Source organism: Hetaerina americana, unplaced genomic scaffold (genome assembly GCF_022747635.1).
Source record: "Hetaerina americana unplaced genomic scaffold, ioHetAmer1.1.p SCAF_6, whole genome shotgun sequence".
In the NCBI taxonomy this organism is placed as follows: domain Eukaryota; kingdom Metazoa; phylum Arthropoda; class Insecta; order Odonata; family Calopterygidae; genus Hetaerina; species Hetaerina americana.
This window is the reverse complement of record NW_027287205.1, coordinates 3,101,094-3,124,403: the sequence shown is the minus strand read 5'-3', so window position 1 is coordinate 3,124,403 and position 23,310 is coordinate 3,101,094. Positions and strand designations below refer to the sequence as shown.

Genomic DNA, 23,310 nt, shown 5'->3' with positions numbered 1-23,310 from the left:
TGTAAATATTGCCAAAAGGTACGAAATATCCCTCGATCGTCAAGGTGATTGAATCGAAAAGTGACCATAAGTGCAATTACGTTTTGCATTAAAATAATTTTTTAATGTTCACCTGCTTTTTTTATGGCGCATCGGAGATTTAAAAAAACGGCCTCCTATATAAAAAAAGAAATAACATAAGAAAAACAAAAATTAATATCGGCAGTTTGCTTGGCTGTGAAAAATATAGATAGATAAGGTTTTATTGGGGCGAGATTGAGACAATAATTCCACTTCTCTCATTTAACCCTTGGCCAACTACTTACTTTGGTAATCTATCGAATACTGTAGGTTTCCGGTGCTCGTGAAAACACGTCTCGACGAAAAGGGTTTCTTCCCAGACAACCCAGCATCCCATTCTACAAGTCCCTAATCATCTCTAAATACTTCCTACCCCCCTTCATCGCGTCCAAAATCCCCATCTTGTACATGCCCATTCCTCGTTAGCCTAACATTCTCCCCTCTATTACAGTCCTCAATATCCCACTGCCGGTCAATACCCCCTTCATCCACTTTTCATGCCTCCTTAGGATTTCTCCAGACAATCCCCTCTCTTCGCCCACCATACAAAGTACTTCCTCATTTGTTTTCTTCTCTGTCCATTTCACCTTCTTCATTCTTCTCCACACCCACATTTCAAAAGCCTCCAATCTTCGTCTATCCTTCTGCCTCAATGACCACGTTTCGCGCCGTACATAGCTACGCTCCATAGCAAAGTTTTAACGAGCCTTTCCTTTAACTCCTTACTCTCCGTCCCTGTCATCAACTCCTCTTCCTTATGAAAGCCTAGCGCAATTCTTCTCCTTCATTTTCAATCCATTTAATGCTTCTAAGTTCCATTTTCTAACCCGCCGCCCCGTCCTATATTTTTGAAACGGACGCTACATTGCTGACAACTAAATTTTGGTCAGAGTCCGCATCCGCTCCCGGGAAGCTATGCGAATTTATCACACTGTTCCTAAACCTGTGTCTAGCCAGAATATAATCTAGCTGACACCCTTCCTAGTTACCTGGTATTTTCCATGTGTACATGCGTCTTTTGTGGGGTCTAAACCAAGTGTTGGTAATGACTAACCCATGTCTCCTACAGAACTCGTGTTTTCTCCCCGCGGTCATTCCTCATGCCTCGTATATATATATATATATATATATATATATATATATATATATATATATATATATATATATATATATATACATATATATATATATATAAGTAAATTGCGGAAGAATTGATTTTGTGAGAAAAAACGTAGAGAGAGCTCAGACATGAGGGACCCCATCAAAACGCGCCCAGGGATACAGTCACAAAGAAGAAGGTAAGTATGTGAAAAACCAGTGACAACCCTACAAGGTACAAAAAAAACAAAAATAATAAACCAGAGTTAATGCCGTTGCAAGAAGAGTTTAGATTAAAATAACGGTTTCCCAAAGCTGCGGGCGGGCAAGACGTATTTTTCATAGCGAGGTTTACTCATTTGAGAAACGCCACCGGGTGACAGGGGGGTTAATATACGTTCTCTCTTTTTCAACGAAGCGTCGAAACGTTTCGAATTTCAAACTCTCATTCGAGTGACAAAATAGAAATGTCCTCGAGGCACAAGACGCGCCTCCAAGTTGCCGGGGATTCAAATCCAATTTTCGAGCGTCGGGAGGGAGGGAAGATTTAAGCGCAAATAATATTCATCGCCATCACCTTTCCATAAAACGACCCCGCAAGTCCCCACCCTTCGCTCTGCACGGACGATGATTTAATGGATTAATGGGCGTGCCCCGGGGGCACCTTCCTCCCCCCGAGATGGGCGGGGAAGGCCCAATGAAGAGGACGAGAGAGGGAGAGAGAGGAAAACGCGACGCACGCACGTAACAAAAGGGGAGGTTGTTTTACGAGATTCGGATGAGGAAAACATTCATAATAATGAAAGGTAAACACGGTCGTAATAACCAATAGAAATAGGAACTGGCGGGCTGAGAATGAAACACAAGCGGCGCGGGGGGGGGGAGGGGAGGCATATTCCGGGGGGGGAAGGGGAATGGATGCAGGGGCGAATGACCGAGTCCCACCTTGACAGTGAGCAGAGCGACACGCGAGCGGACATCGCGCCCCCTCCCTGCTAATACCGTAACAACGCTCGCGTTATCGTTCCCGACTTCGGAAACCATTATTTCTCCCAGCTACCTCCGGATGCAAAAATGCACTCGTATTATTTTCGGCGGGGGTAAATTGGGAGTAGGGATGGCTTTAAAACACGATACCTTTAAATCTATAATAAACCTAATCACTGATGATCATTATAAAATCTACCGATTTACGTGGGATTTGGATGGGCACAATTACCAAAAAAATTCTCCCAACAAAAAAAAATCCAACGACGTACTCCACAACAATCGCTTCATCTCAGTGTACTTCATTCCTCCCTTCATTCCGTCAAGCATCCCTATTCTATTTTATCCCTACTTTCTCGTTTACCTAACATTCTCCCTTCTATTACAGTCTTCAACATCCCACTGCCGATCAATACGTCCTGTATCCATTTTTCCTCCCTCCTGAGATATGATTAGAATCAATATTAATAAAACAAAGGTTATGCGATTTTCTAGACGGAAAAAGGCTAAGCTAAACATTAAAATAGGAGGGCAGAAACTAGAGCAGGTAGAACAGCTAACGTATCTGGGATGTGTTTTGGACCAACACGGTCAAAGTAGTAGGGACGAAAGGAGAAGAATCGCGCTAGGCAAAGAGGCTTTCACAAGGAGGAGGGAGTTGATTACGGGGACGTTGAGTAAGGATGTTAAGAAAAGACTCGTAAACACTTAGATATGGAGCGTAGCTATGTGCGGCGCGGAAACGTGGTCATTGAAGCAGGAGGATAGACGTAGACTGGAGGCTTTTGAAATGTGGGTGTGGATAAAGATGGAGGAGGTGAAATGGACAGAGAAGAAAACAAACCAGGAAGTACGACTCGTACTTGGTATGGTGGGCGAAGAGAGGGGTTTGTTGGGAGAAATCCTATGGAGGCAAGAAAAGGGGATGAAGGGGGTATTGGCCGGCAGCGGGATGTTGAAGACTGTGATAGAGGGGACAATGTTGGGCAAAAGAGGAAAGGGATGGAACAGGATAGGGATTTTGGACGGGATGAAGGGAGGAAGACAGTACTCAGATATGAAGAGGAACCTGATATAGAGTAGGATGCTGGATTTTGTGTTTGATTAGGAGTCATAAAATTTTTTATTTAGTAGCTTTGCCCACACAAAAACCTACTTTAACCGGTAGATTACCTAATATATATATACCCATACCCATGTATATGTTTATGATCCTGAAAAATATTAAATGTATAATATAATATTTGCAAATCTGAATATAATGAATATCCGTGTTCATTTTTTTATGTGTATGTTTGTAATTATTAATTTTATGGCTAACATAATAAGTATATGATGATTGTTTACATGGACAAATGAACCATTTTGTTTCATTTTCGCCCAAAAAAGGCCTCATTCAATCGATCTTTGCCAATCATGAATTTCAGGTTATACGCCAATTTTCACCAGTGGACACGTTTGTACGTTGGGATTGTTGATAGCGAGTTTCCACGGCACGTAGTTCATGCGCTTGCCGACATGGGGTCCCAGATAGTCCTAAATGTAATAGTGGATAGCTATCGCGCTCCTTCATGCATAGTTGACGCCAACCCCTCCCCCCCGCTTCAGATCCTCCCAGGGTGAGCCGTGCGATTTTCTCTTTTCCAAGTCTGTGGGAAAGAACATTCGGCACGGATAAAGGCCCCACTCCTCGCTAATGTGCGAGTTTCACACGCCGTCTTCAGGCGGTATCCTCTCCCCCCGACCGAGTCTAACTCCGGGTGGGTTACCGCGGTATCCATACGCCGCATCCCCCTCGCAAATCCCCTTGAGCGCGCAATCACTTTCCATAATTTTTTGCACCTATATTATTTCCCAATTAATGCACTTAAGTTCATCCATCCGTCGAGATATTCCGTTGATACTTCACACGATGGCGAATGAAACGAAAAACACAAAATAAAAAAAATTGCCATTGTTCGAGAAAACATGTCTCGTTGCCGATTATTTTCGTTCATACTACTGTTATAAAGAAATCCACCGGTTTTGATAGGTTTTCGAAGCACACAACTACCAAGTTAACATCTCCTAACAAACACAAAATCCAGCATCCTACTCTAAATCAGGTTCCTCTTCATCTTTGAGTACTTTCTTCCTCCCTTCATCTACATCTACATCAATACCTATCGAGCCAACAAAAAAGGTGTGGCAAAGGGTGCAGCACCAGGAGGAAATGGTAAAGGATGAGGGGGTTAGGGTTTTTCAAAAGGAATGGGAAAGGAGGGGGGGAACCTGCCAAAAAACATTTTTAAATATACTAGTATAACTATGCGCAGTCGCTATCTTGTAGGTTAATACTTATTATGTCGAGCCGACTAGTGGGGGATTTCCATTACAAGCATTCTGGTCTCTTATTGTTGCTGGAAAAAATGACCATTTAAACCTGCCAGTCTTGCAATCTTGCTCTCTCTAATCTTATATTCGTGATCCTTCTGCCCGCAATACGTTGGGGCTCGTATTATGCTCTTGATGTCATCGGAAAAGGACCAATCTTTAGATGTTTTTAGTAAATTTAATCAATATATTAAACGCCGCTGTGTAAGGGAATCCCAGCCTTAATTTTCTAGCAAAGTAGCTACGCTACTTCGTTGGTCATAACAATTTTTGACAAATATAGCCCCCCTTCGCTGAACTCGATCTAATTCCGAAAACAAAAATATCTGTTGAGGATTCCATATACTGACTGGCAGCATACTCTAGGTGGGGCCTGACTAGGGCAAGAAACCATCGTTCCTTCACTTTTTCGTCACATTTACCCAGCACTCTTTTCACAAATCCCAATTTTTTATTAGCACGACCGCATATTTCTCGTAAGTGATTTCCCTAGGACAGGTCATGAGTAATTGTTCCTCCCTAGGACAGATCATGGGTAATTGTTACACCCAAGTATTTAAAGGAATCTACCCTTGCAATTTCCGTTTGTTTCACTTTGTAACTAAATGGGAGGGAATTACTCCCATCCAAAAAATTTATTACTCCGCATTTTTTCAAATTTTTTTCTAATTGCTATATATTGCACCAAGTCTGGATTGCATTTAGGTCGTTAGCTAACGCGACTGTGGCTTCGTGACTTCGAATGCCCCCATAAATGACCGCATCGTCAGCAAAAAGACAGAACCTGCCATTAACCACGGTACTGAGGTCATTTATGTAAATAAGAAACAAGAGGGGACCTATGAAACTTCCCTGTGGTACACCCGACGTGACCTTACCAGTATCGGATGATACACCGTCCAGGACGACTGTTTGAACACGATTTTTAAAAAATTGTCTAATCCAGTATATAACACTCCTGTGTATTCCGTAAGTTTCCAACTTCGCGAGTAACTTTCAATGAGAGACTTTATCAAAAGCTTTTTTAAAATCTAGGAATATCGCATCAACTGGAATATTACTTTCACCGGAATGCACTATATCATGAACAAATAGTGCGAGTTGAGTTTCGCAGGATCTACCTTTACGGGACCCGTGTCGGTTATTAATCAATAAATCTTGGCTATCGACTTACCTCATTACAGAACTAACAATGATGTGCTCAAGAATCTTACAGGAGATGGAGGTGAGTGAATTGGCCTATAATTACTGGGGTCCTCCCGGTCTCCATTTTTAAATATGGGTGTCACAGAAGCTATCTTCCAGCCGCTTGGCACGCGTTCTTCTGCTGATGATTTCTTAAATATTATATTATGATAAGGGGCAATTTCAGACGGCAGTTCTTTATACACGTGAGCCGGTATCTCATCAGGTCCCGGAGACTTGTTGGGGTCAATGTTTTTAAGGCGTAACTCTATTCCGCCGGTCGAGAAGTCGATTGCATGCATTGGCTGCAGAAATGTTTTTGGAAGGTTCTGAAGGTATAATCTGGGAGCGTTTGTTGAAAACACTGTGGAAGAATGAGTTTAATATAGTATGTTGGCTTTATCTAAACTACTTGTTACTTTATCCCCCTTTTTGTTGTTCAATGAGTTTACGGCAGACTTTTTTCCCTGCAAATCCCTGACGTAGGACCAAAACATCTTTGGGTTATCGTTTAAATTTTCACCTACTTTTTTCCTTTTAAATTCCGCTTGCGCCTGCCGGTAGGCCCTCTGGGCAGTGGACCTAAATGCTTTGTAAGTCTGTATGGTTTCGTTGATTTTATCAAGGGAGGAATCTTTAACCGCGTTTTTCATCCTGGCATGGCACGCCCTTTGCCGTCTTCGTGATTTCCGGACTTCAGATTTGTAGCAACGGGTTCCTTATTCTCTCTTATATAATTACTAGGTATGAATCTTTGTATTGCTGAACGTGTTTTCGCAAGAAATTTAATCCAGGCATCCTCGTCACTCCTGGTTTTGCTTAATTCGTCAAATCTAAGAAAGGAGCAGTTTAACTCACATTTTAAGCCATCTTAGCCAGCTTTATTGAATAAATAAATTTTTTCTTAGGTTTGTTAACTTTTTCTACGCTTAGGGAAAATTTAGCTTTTACAGCCCTGTGATCACTGATTACATCAACAACTCCTACATTTAAGACCTTTTTGGGTATAATAGTGGTTAATAGATCAAGAATATTCTTTCCCCTTTTTCGTGAAGTGACTAGTTGATGTAGGGAATTTGAGGTGAACGTCAATAAGAGGGACTCGCATAAATCCTTGTCTTTACCTCCATTTATGAAACTGTACGAATCCCAATCTACTGTGGGAACATTTAAATCGCCACCGATAATTAGCCAAGCTCATTGTTGTGGGATGTAAAGCTTTTTAACTGCCTTTCTAGATCTAGTATTGAGTTAACGCCAGCATGGGGTGGTCTATAATACGCACAGACATATATTATTTTCGCACTGGGTATTTTTACTGAACACCAGTTACTTTCTATACAGTTATCAGGAAATAACTCAGCTCTACTGACGGTAGAGTTTTTAACCGCGATAAACACAACTCCTCCGGCTCTATCCTGTCTGCCGCTTCTATAAACTGTGAGGGACTTGGGAAATATTTCGCTGCCTGCGATATCATATGTTAACCAACTTTCAGTTCCTATAATGATATCTGACTCTGTGCTATGAATGAGGTGGTGTAATTGCGGTATCTTATTTTTTAAACTTCGGCAGTTAGCTACTACTACGGAAATTATTTCTTCGTCTAGAACCTTCTTTGTGTTCGTTGCGGTCTGCTTTCTGGTGATGCTATTTAAAAGTCTTTTGGGTGTCTTAATACACGATCGGTCTATATTCTGATAAGTGATTCTTTCTTTTGTTTCATTAGCACTGTACGTACTTCGAGAAATCTCTTTAGGCAACCTAGTATTGTAAGACCCACTAATTGACCTACACTTTTCAATATCGTTATCAGGGAAATTTATCTTTAAATTTAAATTTACTCCACTACCTAACCTACGCATTTGCCTAAAAAATATCTAAAGTGCTCCTTTCATCCCGTCCAACATTCCTATTCCATTCCTGCCATTACCTCGTTAGCCTAATATTCTCCCGTCTATTTCGCACTCTTCAGCGTCCTGCTGCTGGTCAATACTCCATACATACATTTTTCCTGCCTCCTTTAGATTTCTCCCAATAATCCCCTATCTTCGCCCACCATTCCCAGCACTCAAGCCTTAAGCCCCTCCTCCAATACCATACCCAGCGTTTCCTCGTTTTTTTTCCATTATGGTCCATTTCAATTCCTCCATCCTTCGCCACACCCACATTTCAATAGCCTCCAAAATACCATGTCTATCCTCCTGCTTCAATGACCACGTTTCCGCGCCGCACATAGCTACGCTCCAAATCAAAGTTTAACCAGCCTTTTCTTAATATCCTTACTCAACGTCCCTCTCATCAACTCCCTCCTCCTTGTGAAAGCCTCTTTGCCTAGCGCAGTTCTTCTCTTTACGTCCCTACTACTTTGACCGGTGCTGATTGTATTGATCTCTTACGGCTAGCAGTATTGAATAGATGAAAAGACGTTAATAGCCGTTTTAATCAGTTTTACTTTCTGAAGGAAGGGGACATATAAAAATAAAATAAAAAATAACAACAAAGCCCAAATGAGGTTAGTTTCCTAACGCCATAGCGTTTTCACCCTCATCCATCCTCCGTCTTGTGGAGTTGGCCGACTAACATCATTTGGGCTTTGTTTTCATTTTATATTTTATTTTAATTTTCCCCCATCCTTCAGAAAGGTTTGTGGCTATTGAAGTCTTTTCACTTTGACCAGTTTGGTCCAAAGCACTTCCGAGATACGTAACCTGTTCTACCTGCTCAAGTTTTTGCCCTCCTTTTATTGGTAAGCTTAGCCTTTGTCTTTATGGAAAATTGTATAGCCTTTATCGCGCAGAATTTCAAATTTACTCGGCAAAGCTTGTAACCCCTTGGCTGACTGACAAACTAGAGCTTGGTCGGCAAACAGATTTTATGAATTTCCCTCCGAATTCCGCAATGTTATACCTTAGAAATTCCGGCCAATATCAGTTACATTTTATCATCAAAATAATGTGCAAACTAGGATCACGTTTTTATTGTTTGATGAAAAACAGCGATTCCAGGGAATGTAGTGTTCCAATTAGACGGCATAAAGGTCTCCGGCTTCCGCCCCATTCGATTCGGAGACCGATTTGGAGGGGGGGAGGGCTGCGAAGGTGCGCGTGATTGGACGGCTTGAAGGAAGAGTAAAACGGAAGCCCGCCATCCCCCGCCCCCCCTCGCTATCTCACGCGTTTATCAGGATAGCGGAGAAGTCACGCAGCAGCACGCTGCCCGAAAGTGGTGGCACTCCAAGGGGGAGGCAGTCTCTCCCCAGGATCCTTATCTTGCATTGCTTTCATCGGCGATTGGTTCTCTTCTTTTAACAAGGAGCGCCATGGAAAATACACGGTCCACTATAAATTAAACACATCCGAGATTTGCACCCTGTTCCACCAGCTCTAGTTTCTGCCCTTCTACCGGTCACCTTTAAAGAGTTTTTTTGCAGCATGGCAAAATGTTTGCGGGAACTCGAGTTTTCGGTGGTAATGGATTTGGATACATTTGTTGGAGCGACCCGAAAGTCGGAAGCATTTTAGCGGAGTTGTGGGTGGAGGAGATGGAGCCTCCGGCGAATCCCCGGCTCCCAAGACCTCGCGGCAACCACACTTGCAACGCCCCCGGGGCAGTGGGAACACGCGGAAGTGAAGAGAGTGGTTTCCCATCGGCGTGGGAAGGAAAGAAGGAGCTGGGGGGTGACTGGCAGGAGGCGGGAAGGGGGGGCTACGAGACCGACTGATAACGAACAAGGAAGGGAGATTGGCGGAGGGGGGGATTCTAGAAGGAGTTGGGGAGAGGGGAGGAAGGGTAGGAGGGTTGATTGGGGGAGGCGGGTCAGGGAGGGCTGGGGAAACCACGTCTGGTTTTGTTTACGCGATATATCAAAATAGGAGGACGTCCCCGTAGAATGCAATTGCAATTTTTTGCCCATCCGCTATATTTAAGTTCCTAGAGTAAAAATTATAGAGCGCGATAGTGAATCTGACGCACGGTATCATATTCAAACTCCCTAACCCCCGCCCTGAAATAATTATTTGCCGTAAATCATGGTGGTGGAATAAAGAGCTACCATAGTTTAGGGGGAGAGGCCGGCTCCTTTCCGAGAGCGCATCTTATCTCACGAGATATGCGGAGAGTTGCCTTTGCGGGCGATGTCTCAAGAAAGCAACTTCACGAGAGGAAACACTTTGAGTGTTCCATATTTGAAATTATGATGAGCGTTGTGCCAGGGGGTGAAAGATTAGAAGGGGGAGATATAAGGTTATCGCACGAAGAAAATCTTAACGGCGATAACATGTGAGGGACTCGAATCGCCGGGCAAAATAAACCCACTGAAGTATGTCACACGAACACACACACAAATCGCATTCACTTGGAATTAACTTCATATTTTGTCTGAATTGTGAAACGAATGTGGTTTAGTCATTCACGGAAGAAAAAAACCAAATGAAAACGTGATATACACCTATTCCTTCTATTTTTTATCCAATTGTCATTAAGTTAGACTTCGGATCGGCGAATTGTTTATTTGGTTCGCGATAGCGAATTCCCTATGCTTCTCTCCATTAGTTCATAAAACCTTGATCTGTCGTCTTCGAATATCGAATCAACAATTACTCATACATCCTTCTTCTTCTTTAATTAATAAAATCTTTCTCCGACGCCTTCGGAGACCGCGGTTCCCAACTGTGAGAGACAAACATTATCCATCTAAATTTGCAAAAAACATTGAATTATATCTTACCAGACTAAATTTCGTAATTTGCAAGTTAAATCCGCAATTAATTCCATAAGGTTTAAGGCTGACAATAAAACGAGCCAGTCAAATAAAAAAACGCTTATTGGTCAAAAAATTAATCCAACCTACCATTTAATATTTTTCGGTAGCGCGAGGACATTCGCTGCAATCAACGGATTGCGGGCGCATAGCGAAGAGGTGTGAATTTTGATTTATTGGAGTTTATGTGGCCTGCGGCTAGAAAAATGTATCTCCCAAATGAAGAGCATAGAGGAAGAGACACGACCATGGACGTGAACCTCGGTCTATTTGTGCCGACGTTATGTGGGAAAATTAGAGACACGAATTCGTGGAATCGAGGTGTTTTGCGTTGCAAAGTTCAATTATTCTATGAAAGCACGCGATGCGGCTTAAAAACCTAATAATATTATTACTACGGCGTTTACAACTTCGATTATTCATTTCATTCCGAAAGAAATAGAGAAGCAATCTGCATGCAATGTGAATCACCTTTCACGAAAGAAAATTTTGAAACAAATACGCTTTTGAATTGTCTTTTTGCACATTGTCAGTGAACCAAGGATGAACAATGGAACACCTTAAAAATACATTATTTCAGTTAGATTATATTCAGATACCCATTGATTGATTTCGTGTTTTCCATCAATTCCCATACTTTCCTTATTTTTCAGAAAATGAGTGTTGGGACGCGCCAAACGGTTCAAGAAAGTTCACGTACCGTTTTACATTCCGCGTGTGATTGCCCGAACACTTAAAAAAGTCCTCATTAACAGATTAACCTGCAAAAAAATAGATATCGGTACAAATCACGTTTCCGATCACGTATGAATTGCATACGCTTCATATTTACTTATATGTGTAAGTTGTCGGTAATTCAGTTCATTATTTTTTTTATAAAGACTATTCATTAATTAAGAGAATTAGTTTCCTAATTTTTTACTATTACAACTAGTAATTTAAATTTTTGAGATAAGGGAAAACGTCGATGAGGAATGAGTGTTGGCTTCTCAACTTGAGATCACTTAATGTGTGCTATGCAACAGTTTTGCGGAACTCAATTTAAACGATGCACCCACAGTGAGACAAACAAATTTCATTGATGTTAAAAACAATATTATAACTAATTATTACCCAATCGAGCCATTTTTATCAAACCAAATGGCTCTTTTCATTGACTAAAGTGAAAATGATCATACTGTAGGTACCACGAGATGTGAATAATAATTTAGCTACCATTTGGAGCCTAATTACTTCCTACAGCTTGACAGTAAACACAAAATCACTCAGATTTATTACGTTAATTTTTCCCAGAAAATATGGACAATGAATCATACAGTCTATTTCCTACCCATTACATTATCACGTGTCTCATACGTTTTGCCACTTAAAAAAGTGTTAGCCGTTTACCGTAGGAAGAAAACATCACATCCGCGAGCTACGAGTATGTAGTCAAACGAGCTATCGAATTCGAATGGCAAAAGCAAGAGGGATAGGATAAAGGGAGGAGTGTCGCACACCTGGGGAAATAAAACGAGGGGATGAAAAAGTTTGCACGTTTCGAGAAAAACCATTTCTGAACGAATGGAAATAGTCACGTTGTCGTTTAAGTCTCAGGTTTGGATACGGTGAGGGCACGCTCATCACACGAAAGCATTTGAACTCTTGGTTAATGAAAAGCACACCAGGTTTAGCGTCGACATAGAGGGTCCACTATAAAAGAGATGCACATTTTCTGGGAACAATAGATTTATCGACCGCTCTCTCTTCAGTCGGGGAAACAAAACAAATCGCTAGGAGCCAAGTCGGGGCTGTAAGGGGGCTGGTGGGATGGTGCTCCGGACCTGTTAGTTCGTAACGATGAAGTACGTGTGGCTAGGGCCATTGCCATGCCCATCTCCAGCCGTATTACACAGTCGAAAGAAACACTTCACGCGGAAGCACGTCTTTCCGCTCAGACTACTCGGAGCAAACTGGCGACCGGCTGCGTTGGAACGGAAGATCCTCCAACACATTTCCTGACCGGTTTTACCGCGCTGCCAATGATAGTCGCGTCACAATCAAACCATGCGCATTACTTTCATAATGGACAATGTAGAGGTAACGATTATTTCCTCACATTACCCTGGATGGGAGACCACAACCAATAGTTCAGGGATAAAGACTCGAACAAAGATATAAGGAAACCATTTTCCCTCGCACCATTCTTGGCTAGGACAGTAAGAAAACATTACTTGCGACAATTAGAACTTCCCAAAAGTAAAATGGTATGGAGTAATATTAACCACCAATTATCCTAATGGTTAGAGATCAATCGACTCCTGCCACTTGCCCACGTAGGGAACTCCGGGATAAGACGAAGGGAATAGTGGGGTGGGCGGGAGGGAAACGTTTCATTAATTGACGGCGGCCTCCGTTTCCTAGGCTTGATTCCCAAGCACCAATGGGCGGCCCCGCAAGCCCCTTCCTGCCACCCCTCAAAACACTAACATGCTGACGTCAGTCTAATTGGGGCGATAAATCTTTCAGCTAACTCTGCTCCCTCTTCACCGACACTCATCGATACGTTCTGTGAATTGAGAGAATGTCTAGGATTAACACAAAGAACTCATCCACGTATTTCTGAAGTAAGGGCATTTTAATCTTCATGCTACCCTAAAATTAACTGAGTTGACGTTTCCAAGGTCATTTCATCGTTAATTTGGTAATATGTGCAATCCAAAGTGAAAATTAATACACGATTTCATTTTAAATGTTTTTCACGCATCATTGAATTTTACTGCATGTGACGAAGGAGAGAGAATTTCCCCCAGACCCTTACGGGTGAATGCGTCGCATGCTTGCCATGAATGGGGTGCACTTCGCGGTGGGCTCTCTACCTTCACATAACGAGCCCAGCATTCTTGCTTATTACTGCTGTTTCGAAAGCATGCGCCCAATATTGAAGTTCATTTTCATATTATTAGCTCGTTGAAAAAGAAACTCAATGATCTATATTTTTTTAATCCCGGGAATTGATCAGATAAAATTAGAGAAAGAACCTATTTCGCAGCACATATTCTAAACATATCAAGGGAATTAATGCAAGGAGAGACCTTGGTAACCGACCAGAGCTTCCCGGGAGTGATGAGCCTGGGAACACCTCAGCTAAGCGCAATCTCAATGATTTCTCCACTAACCGGAACCTCAAGCCCAACTTTAAACAGTTGGCACCAGGAAACTTATTCGGTCCACTTACTAAACTAAATGCTTGACTCTCATGATGGTATTTCCTAGAACTCAAAACCAGGAAACACTATTAGCAACACATTCCAAGTCACAGAAATTATATTAACAAGTTAACTCTTACCTGATATCTTAAATTCAATGTAGAAAAAGTGAACAATGTCGTGATAAAGAAGGAAAGTTGACGGCTTATTCCTTATCCCAAGCAAAACTCCATGTAAGATACGCACGAATTTCAATAATACCCCCCCCCCCCCCCACGACTGCCTACTGCTTCGGAAACCCCGAAATGGAATCTGTAGACTCAATCAAATACCTAGGCGTTACCCTCACTCACGACCTTTCCTGAGTGAAACACATACTAGGGGGAATACGTGGACAAATTGACAAATAATGAGGATTTATTAGAAGAGTACTGGGTAGTTGTGATGAATAGGTTTAATATAAATGTTAACTGTCGCTAATTAGGCCTTATTTATAGAATATGCTGCCAGTGTACTATGGGATCCTCACGAAGTTACTTTAATTGCCAAATTTGATCGCGTGCAGCGTAGAGGACATTATTTGTAAAACATTTGTCATGATAAATTTACTAGCGTCTCCAAAATATTCTCCATTTATATGCCGTCCTTTGATTTCGACCCTGCCCAAGCCGTGTGCAGTGCCCATTCATCCGAGATGGTCAGGGGGGATGGCAGTTGAGGGACGGCGCTTCGTCCTGGAGACGGAACGGCGTTTTGCCGATGGAGAGCCGTGAGCATCGTGCGATGAGTAGGGTCTGAGTCGGCGGCACACCAGGAAGGGAAACACACCGTAAAAAGAATGCGTCCCGCTGAAAAGCCTCGCCTCATTTCGGCGAGGGTCCTTTGAAAAAAATGTTCTTTCGGAAGGATCTCACAAAGGCTTCCCTTGTTTCCGTGCCTATCAAATGCATGTGTAACCCCGCATTGGCATGCGCCGCTCGCTTTTGGGCGGGGAGAAATGAAGTGGAGGACTTGAACAAACGTACATTTTGAGAAGGCAGGCAAAAGGAAAGAGAGAGTTTTCTGGGGGAGGGAGGTGGGACAAAGCATTTCGGTGGAGGGGGGAAGGGGAAGTAGGAGGGGATGATGAAATAATGAGGAAAGTGAGACAACGAATGTGTCAGATATTAAAAAACAAACACCAATATATTGAACGCCAATATGCTTAGCTTTATTTTAAATTTCTTTAAAACCCATTTGTTACTAAAAAAATACGTGTTTTGTTAAAATATATTATTATTATTTATTATTAGGTAATCATCCGGTTAAGGTAGGTTTTTGGATGGACACAACTACCAAACATACATTTTATTTCTCCCAACAAAACACAAAATCCATCATCCTACTCTATAACAGGTTCCTCTTCAAATCTGAGTACTTTCTTACTCCCTAAATCCCGTCCAACATCCCAATCCTGTTCCTTCCCTTTCCTCGTTTGCCTAACATTCTCCCCTCAATTACAGTCTTCAACATCCCACTGCCGGTCAACACCCCTTCACCCACTTTTCCTGCCTCCATAGGATTTCTCCCAACAAACCCCTCTCTTCGCACACCATACAAAGTATTTCCTCATTTATTCCTCTCGGTCCATTACACTTTTTTCATTCTTCTCCACACCCCTATCTCACAAGCCTCCAGTCTACGTCTATCCTCCTGCTTCAGTGACCACGTTTCCGCGCCGTACATAGCTACGCTCCATGTCAACGTTTTTACGAGTCTTTTCTTAACATCCTTACTCAACGTCCATCTCAACTACTCCTTCTGCCTTGTAAAAGCCTCTTTGCCAAGCGCAATTCTTCTCCTTACATCCCTACTATTTTGGCCGGGTTGGTCCAAAACGCTACCGAGATACGTAAACTGTTCTACCTGCTCTAGTTTTTGCCCTCCTATTTTAATGTTTAGCTTAACCTTTTTCTTTCTAGAAAATCGCATTACCTTTTTTTTTACTAATATTGATTGTCATCTCATACCTGTCGCACTGAATTTCCAATTCACTCAGCAATGCTTAAAGCCCCTTGGCTGACTGACAAACTAAAGCTTGGGCATCAGCGAACCTAACAGATTTTACGAATGCCCCGCCCACTTTCATTCCTACCTCCAGTTCTTCCCATGCCTCTTTAATCATTTCCTCTGCATACAGGTTGAACAGCAACGTTGATAATGGGCAACCAATCCTTACACCTCTTTCTAACACTGCCCATCCGGGCTCCCCGTTCCCCACTCGCACCTGAGCAGTCTGAGACATGTACAGGTGGCGGATTAGCCTCCTTTCCCTCCAATCTATTCCTATTTTCTGCAATATACTCATTAGTTTTCCCAATCAACTCTATCAAACGCTTTTTTGAAATCTACGAAACAGGTAGTTACCTCCTGGTTTTGTTCTATATTCCTCTTCTATATTATTCTCGATTCCTATAATATGATCACACGCACCTCTCCCTTTTCTAAACCCAAGCTGCCATCCCCTAAGTTTTCATTTGCCCAACTCTCTATCCTTTTTTTGTGATCCTTAGAACAACTTTAGCTGCGTGGGATATCAAACTTATTGTTCTGTAGCCCTCACATCACGTAGCCTTCACCTTTTTCGGAATAGGAACTAAAACTGATTTCACAAAGTCATCCGGCCAGAATCCTTCTTCATAGATACTTTGAATCAGACCATATAGCCTGTTCCTCCCACATTTTCCTATACATATGAGTAGTTCCGCAGGAATGTTATCCGCCCCCATGGCCTTATTTAGTTTCATCTCCTTTAATACCCTTCCTACCTCATCGTCAAGTATGCCTCGACCTAAGCTATCTTCCTCTACGTCATGCTCCTTTTCTATGTCTAACTTTCTTGGCCTTAAATCTTTATTATACAGTTCTTATATATACTCCTTCCATCTCTCTTGGATCTTTCCTGTGTCAACTATTACCTTAACCGCCTCATCTCAAACTGATAGCATAGATCTTCCTTTTTACTTCCCGATAAAGATTTAACTATGCTGGTCAGCGCACCAATTTCACCCTTACTCTGCAGACTTTCCATATCCTCGCACTGCGTCTTCCACCATGCTTCTTTCGCTTTATTTGTTGTCCGCCTCAATTTATTGATTGACTCTTTGTACTAAATTTGTGCCTAAGTAATTGTGTACATTCTTTCATTTTCCTCTATCGTCTATCTTTGTAATCATCGTATTTGTGATTCATGGTTTCCTAGTCCTTTTCGCGTTAACGGTTCAAGTAGTGCCTTTTGTAGCTTCTGAAACCCTTCTTTGATACTATCCCATTTTTCTTCGATAGTACTTAGATCATTAAAATCCTCCATGATTTCCTCTACTGCCTGTTGGTATTCCTTTCTTTTCAATCTATTTTTCGCTTCTTCATTCCATTTTTTAACCCGCCCCACCCCCTTCCTTACCATTTTGAAACGGACGCTACATCTCATAACAACTAAAATGTGTTCGCAATCTGCATCCGCTCCCGGGGGGCTGTGCGAATTTATCACACTGTTTCTAAACCAGTGTCTAACCAGAATATAATCTAGCTGATACCGTTTTGAGTCACCTGGCATTTTCCATATATACCTGCGTCTTTGTGGTGATTATTTCATCTCACACGCGATTATGTCCTTTAATTGATCGTTTATCCTATCGACCACTTCTTCCTTATGGTTGCTCGGTGGCATGTATACCTGAATAATTACCAAGTTCGTCGGTTCTGCTTTGATCTCTACTAGTAATAATGTATCCGTTACCTGTTGTATGTTGCCTGCGCGTCGTCCTACGTCTTCATTAAATACTATGGCAACCATTCGTTGGCTCTCGTCCCCGCCGCTGCATATAATTCTAAAATTATCACTCCAGTATTCCCCGCTATCCTTCCATCTCACCTCGCATAGACCTAAAATATCTATTCTTCCCCTCTCCATCTCTCGCTTAACATTCTCCAATTTCCCTATCCTCAAAATTGTCCTTACATTCCTCATTGCTATTCCAACTAATTTGGTCTTCTTCTCCTTCGCCTTCTGTCTTGCTGCTGGCAGTTCTATCTTGCAAGGGTTACGTGGGATGACGACTGAGGAAGCCTTGCGTCCCCCGCTGCCGGGCACAACACACGGCCGAATGAGCCGAGTCCCGTAGTTGCCAGGACTCAAAATCTTTGTATTGTCCATCATATTTATCTTGGGAATCATAATTGAGGTGGTTTCCCGTTGCCTTCCTCAATAGTGTTTTTAACGTGACACCATCACTTACTGGCCGCGCCACTGGGATCAGACGCCATTGCAGCCGGCTCACTGAGGAACAGACACTGCGTGGACTACCTTTCGTCTGGCTACCAACCTTCGACCTATCTGGCTCATGCCAGGAGCATTTATTATTACTCCCGCCAGTACAGCTCTAGGGGTCAACGGCACTCACAAGCCGTTCCACCACTTCAAGGTTATAGTCCGGGGAGGGATATATATATATATATATATATATATATATATATATATATATATATATAAAATTATATATATATATAATTATATATATATATATATGTATATATGTGAGTATATGTTTGTTTGGGGGGGTCGGGATTGGTTCGGTGGCTATCGTACTGGCTTCCCACCCAACCACTCAGAGTGCTCGGGTTCAAATCCAGGCGGTATTGAATATTTTTCCGAGGTATCTCGATTCCTAATTGAGGCGCTTTGTGGAGGGTACGTTGAGTTAGTACGTCGTCCGGCGGATTGGACGTTAAGCTGCGGACCCCTTGGCGCCTTTCGTAGAGTAATGCCGACGCCGGGATGCTCTCCACCCTTTATCATTTCTTGTCCATCCTCTATGGCGCAAATGACCTCAGCCGTTGGTCGCCTCCCCAAGAAACTACTACTACTGTGTGTAAGTCGCGGTAGTCCAGGGGGTAGAGTGTTGGACTGCTGACCGGAGGGGCCCTGGTTCGATTTCCAGGCAAGTCTATGGGCACCTACAGCTCCACCCTAGCTTTGTAATTTTTCGGGTCTTCCTGGGAAATCATAGCCGGCACAGGGAAAGGAACTGGCCCCCCTACCTTGATGTGTGAATGTCACACGCCGTATAGGGCTTAGTACTGAGTGAACTCTACCATCACCCACCAATCCAATCTTCGGGTTGATTGCTGTGCTTAAGGTTTTTTTATTCTCGTATATTACAACAAGAAAATCTTGCGAACCAGTATTCATTCACAAGAATAAAGATATAAGTAAAAGGATAGGAACCCAAAAATTTCGCACACAGAAATGGTGGGGAGAGTCAAATCGAACGTATCGCAAACGTAAAAACGTTTTCTTGACGTGGAGCGGAACGACGGTCTTCATCTTGCTAATGCTCTTCACCGTTTAGGCCATCGAGGAAACGTAAGTTACACTGAAATCCTCCTGTTTAGGAAAGCAACTGCCCCAATGTTTTTACCAGGAGATGGCGCTTGGGGGCTATTTCACTCACCAATGGAGAAATATTCAGATGTTCCTTTGGTAAGGTAAACGCAACGGCTTGCCCCGCGGCCACTTGGGGCTCGCTTTCGCATTGTTAAGAAGCGCCTTCGCCTCCTTCGTTGAGATGCCACGTGCACCTCAACCACTCGACCCCTTGGCTCGACATGGAATTGACTATTTCTATTGTCAATTGATACACTTTGTGGCACGCGTAGGTTTAGGCAAGAGAGGCGCGTATTCAAAGGGAATGAGGGCTTGTCATCCGAGAGGCTCGGTGACGGTTTCTATGCCGTCTCCTCCGGGGAGAGAGCACTAATAAATGGGCACAAAGGAAACTGCGAAAAATGCCGCAAACTGCAAGGACTCGCGAGTTGACGCACTTACAAGAGCAAGAAATGCTCGCCACGGACACATTACTATATTCGCCTAGAAATAGATATTGAACCCGAACCCTTGGATTATTCAGCCCAGTGCTGGAAGCATTTTCCCTTATCATGATGCGTCCCCTTTCAAGCCTTGTGAATGATACTTCCGATGGAACATTTTTGGGAAATGTTGTTGATCAGCACCAGAAATGTAAAAAATTTACAACACTTCTTTTTCGTGGATAATTTTGGCGGGAGCCCGATCAGTAAAAAAGCACCGCAAAGGATTCGCGAAACGGTGGAAATGGGGGAAATGGATTGATATGCATAAAAGAAGAAGCAGCCAAGGTGAAATCATTTTCAAATCCCTAGGGTCATTCTGATCGATGGTTCTGCCGGAATAGAGAGAAAACATCGTAGCAAGGACACGATACTTATGCAAGAATACGAGATTTTTTCCATAAGGTTGAATTCGTTGGCTAATTTTGCTTTTCTGACTATGCCATTCACTTAAAATCAAGGTTATCGATCAAAGATCTCTTTAGGCAAAAAATTGGTGATAATAACAACTTACTCACTCTCCTCTAGTATAATAACTTAGTCCTTTCCCCTAGCCTTAAGGCTAACAAAAATTACTATTTATCAGAAAATTACTTGGTAAATCTGATGATAAAGTCAAAGGGAAATGTTATATATCGCTGGTTGGGCCTCATTTATAGGGTATGCGGCTATTATTTCATGGGATCCTCACGAAGTTCTATTGATTGCCGAATTGGATCGCGAGCAGCGGAGAGGAGCTAGATTTGTAAAACGTTGATATGATAAACTTAGAAGCGTATCTAAAATATTAGAGGAGCTAGGCAGGGAATCTCTCAAGGAGGTTAAATTACAGATAGAATATCTTGCATTAATTGGAGAACATCTCTTTAGTAATAATGTTGAAAATGTATTATCGCCCCCATTGTACCACGGTATGAGAGATCATATCAGCAAAATTACAGATAATAAGTGTAGAACAGCGGGAATTAAGATTTCATTTTTTCCACGAAAAATAAGGGACTGGAAGAACATTGCCCGACCTCGGTAGGGTCATATTTGGGTCAATATTAGTATAGTGTGCATTCACCCCTGCCACACACCCTAGCGGTGGCTTGCAGGATACTTAAATAAGATATTTAGCCTAGAGGACCATTTCACCAGCTTTCTCAATTGTTTAGCTTGCAAACCCTGCCAATCACTATTGGATGAGTCTCTAGGCATGAACATGCATTCATAAGAGCTAACAAACTACAGGTATGGTGAAGGGCATCCTTATTGAAAGAATAACTATCTTCAAATTTATTCCCTAGGAGTATTGGTGTATACATGATATACCATTTTTTCAACTCTTGGTCCGTCCGTTCACTGCCCTTCGGCGGATCCAATGGACCAACACAATCAAAAATCGAAATTTATTTTGTTTAAGGAGATATCGAGAGGCCACCCTTACAGTCCCGGGAGGAAGGGCTTACCTATTTCCTTCACGGAAATGTTGGCTGTTCTAGCGGTGTTATGTATCCTTTTTGAATCTCTGGAAATGAGTAAAATGCAGTTTTGACACTTAGCAACAACTTGGATGCGGCTTAATACATGGGTGTTAGATAAACAGAACCAAAATCCAGTGTCAACCCCGGAGAAAGGATGGCTTCCTTATAAGCTATTAAATTTCCAGACATAAAAAGCTTTTTCCTTCCAAATTATTACACAAAGCCACGGATAGAATGGGAACTGACGCGCATTGCCATTAATTAGGCAAATGAGGACAACCGGGGCAAGGAAGGAAGAGGTGTACTGGCATATAGGATTAGGAACAAACCCTCGGCCACACTTCGCCCCCGAAACGAGATCGCTGAAAGGATTTCACACTTCCAATTAGTTCGAAATTTTAAATAGCGGGGAAGGGGCGGGGGGAAGAGCGGGAGTCGATACGGACGCGGGCTGCCGAGGAGCAGGGGAAGGAAGGCTCTTCCGGTGGCGAGGGCGGGGCGTGAACCGTTCATGAAAGGGGGATGCGGGCGAGAGGGGAGGTAATCCCTGATGGCGAGAGAGAGAGAGGGGGGGGAGGGGGGCGGGGTATTAGAGCACCCGGGGCGGAAACCAAACGCCCCAAATAACTAGAATCCCCTCCATAACTCCGACCGAATAGCTCCGCAGAATGTCTTGTTGCTCCCCACCCGAGAAGTGGAATTCCCGTCCCCAGCTCTTGCATCAACTTCCAATGAGATATTTTTGCCAAACGTGGTCTACCGATTATAGCGGATGGACACCCACGTTTGAAGGGGAGGGGTTCCCTCCTCTGAAGATTAATTGGTAACTTTGTGTCTTTCTAGAGAACTTTTGCACTTTTAATCATTGCAAACTTAAATGCCTTTTGCTTTAATCATGACTTCACCCAGCGGGTCGAAACCCTTTCCAATTCCGCGCCGCCGTTTCAATGCCCTTTCTTTTACTGCCCCTCGTGCGCCCTGATAAACACTACTACGAGCAGTCTCTTGCATTACAGGATCAATTATAAAAGTAATGCGCATTCTCTGGGACATATAGGTTTATTGATATTACTTAAACGAATACTTCAAATTCTTCAGAATACTCTCCTTGCATCCGCAATACACTGGCGGAGACGTGTCTGCCAAGCCTGGAAATCAACCTGAAACTCCTTGACGGGAATATCTCTTTCAGGAACGATGTGACGTGCTTTTGCATACTTTCCACGGTCTCCCAATGCTTTCCTTTCAGCTTTCTCTGCAGTCGGCGAAACAAATAAAAGTCGCACGGAGTGGTTTACCCCAGGCCTCTTGCAGTACCGACTTGAGACTTGGACTTGCGACTTGTGCTGGGGAACCACCGCTGGGTGCTCCGGGCCAGGAAGATGGTAACGATGAAGGACGAGTGGCTGGAGCCATTATCATGATGGAGCTTGACCGTATCATTGCCGTGCTACAAAGTCGAAAAACGAACTTCACGCCTGTCCGCTCGGACTGCTCGGAGCAAACTGGCGACCGGCTCCGTATATGAAGGGCAGACCCCCACCACATTTCCCGACCGGTTTTACCTTGCTGTCATGGATAGCCCCGTCACAGCAAAATCATGCGCAGGAATTTTAGAATGGACCATGTATTACTTCGTTTGCCTTCCTCATTACAATTATTCCTCTATTACTATACGACATGGAAAACCTTCATCAATCCTCTTTTCTAGGCACATGTTTCTGAATTATCAAACAATGGAACCTTCTTCAGACTTCTCTTTAATTTATGCCTTCTCCAAGTGTTTCACCCTCGTCAATCCTCACCTCTTTGCTTCTGCTCATGTCTCGAACAAAAATCTAAGTGCCACTGGCCTTTTTCACGCTCTACCCATTGGACTTCAGCAGACTGAAAGAACAACAGTTCTATTTTAAAATACCATTCTACTTTGAAATGTAACTTAGATCTCCTCTTTATTGGAAATCTCAATACCTTCTTAATCGCAATGAACTAAATCTGGTGCGCGACTCACTGCAGAGAGTGATTAAGACGGACCAATCAATACGCGGCGAGTGAGCATAATCCACAACACGCCCGGAAGCAATGATTCTGGTGCCAAAGAGAGGCGCCGTCGTAAGATGGAGGAAATCGGCAAAGAAGACTCCAAAAGTAAATACAGATTCGCCCTCTCATCCCATGATATTTTGTTTCTGGAGATTTTTCACACAAATAACATACAGATTCCTACTAGGGCGAGTTATTGCGACTCACGGGTAAAGTTCCACAACATGATCTGTAGAAAGCA

At 42.9% G+C, this 23,310-nt stretch overlaps 1 protein-coding gene across 1 annotated transcript in view; it reads left to right on the top strand.

The window, feature by feature from the left end:
- The window catches only part of LOC139695217 (uncharacterized), a 130,646-nt gene extending 108,092 nt beyond the window's left edge, over positions 1-22,554 (top strand). The window contains exon 3 of the mRNA XM_071593902.1: positions 22,276-22,554. Within this exon, the coding sequence (XP_071450003.1) occupies positions 22,276-22,554 (279 nt within the window). The remainder of the gene's footprint in view (positions 1-22,275) is intronic.
- The last annotated feature ends 756 nt before the right edge of the window (positions 22,555-23,310 follow it).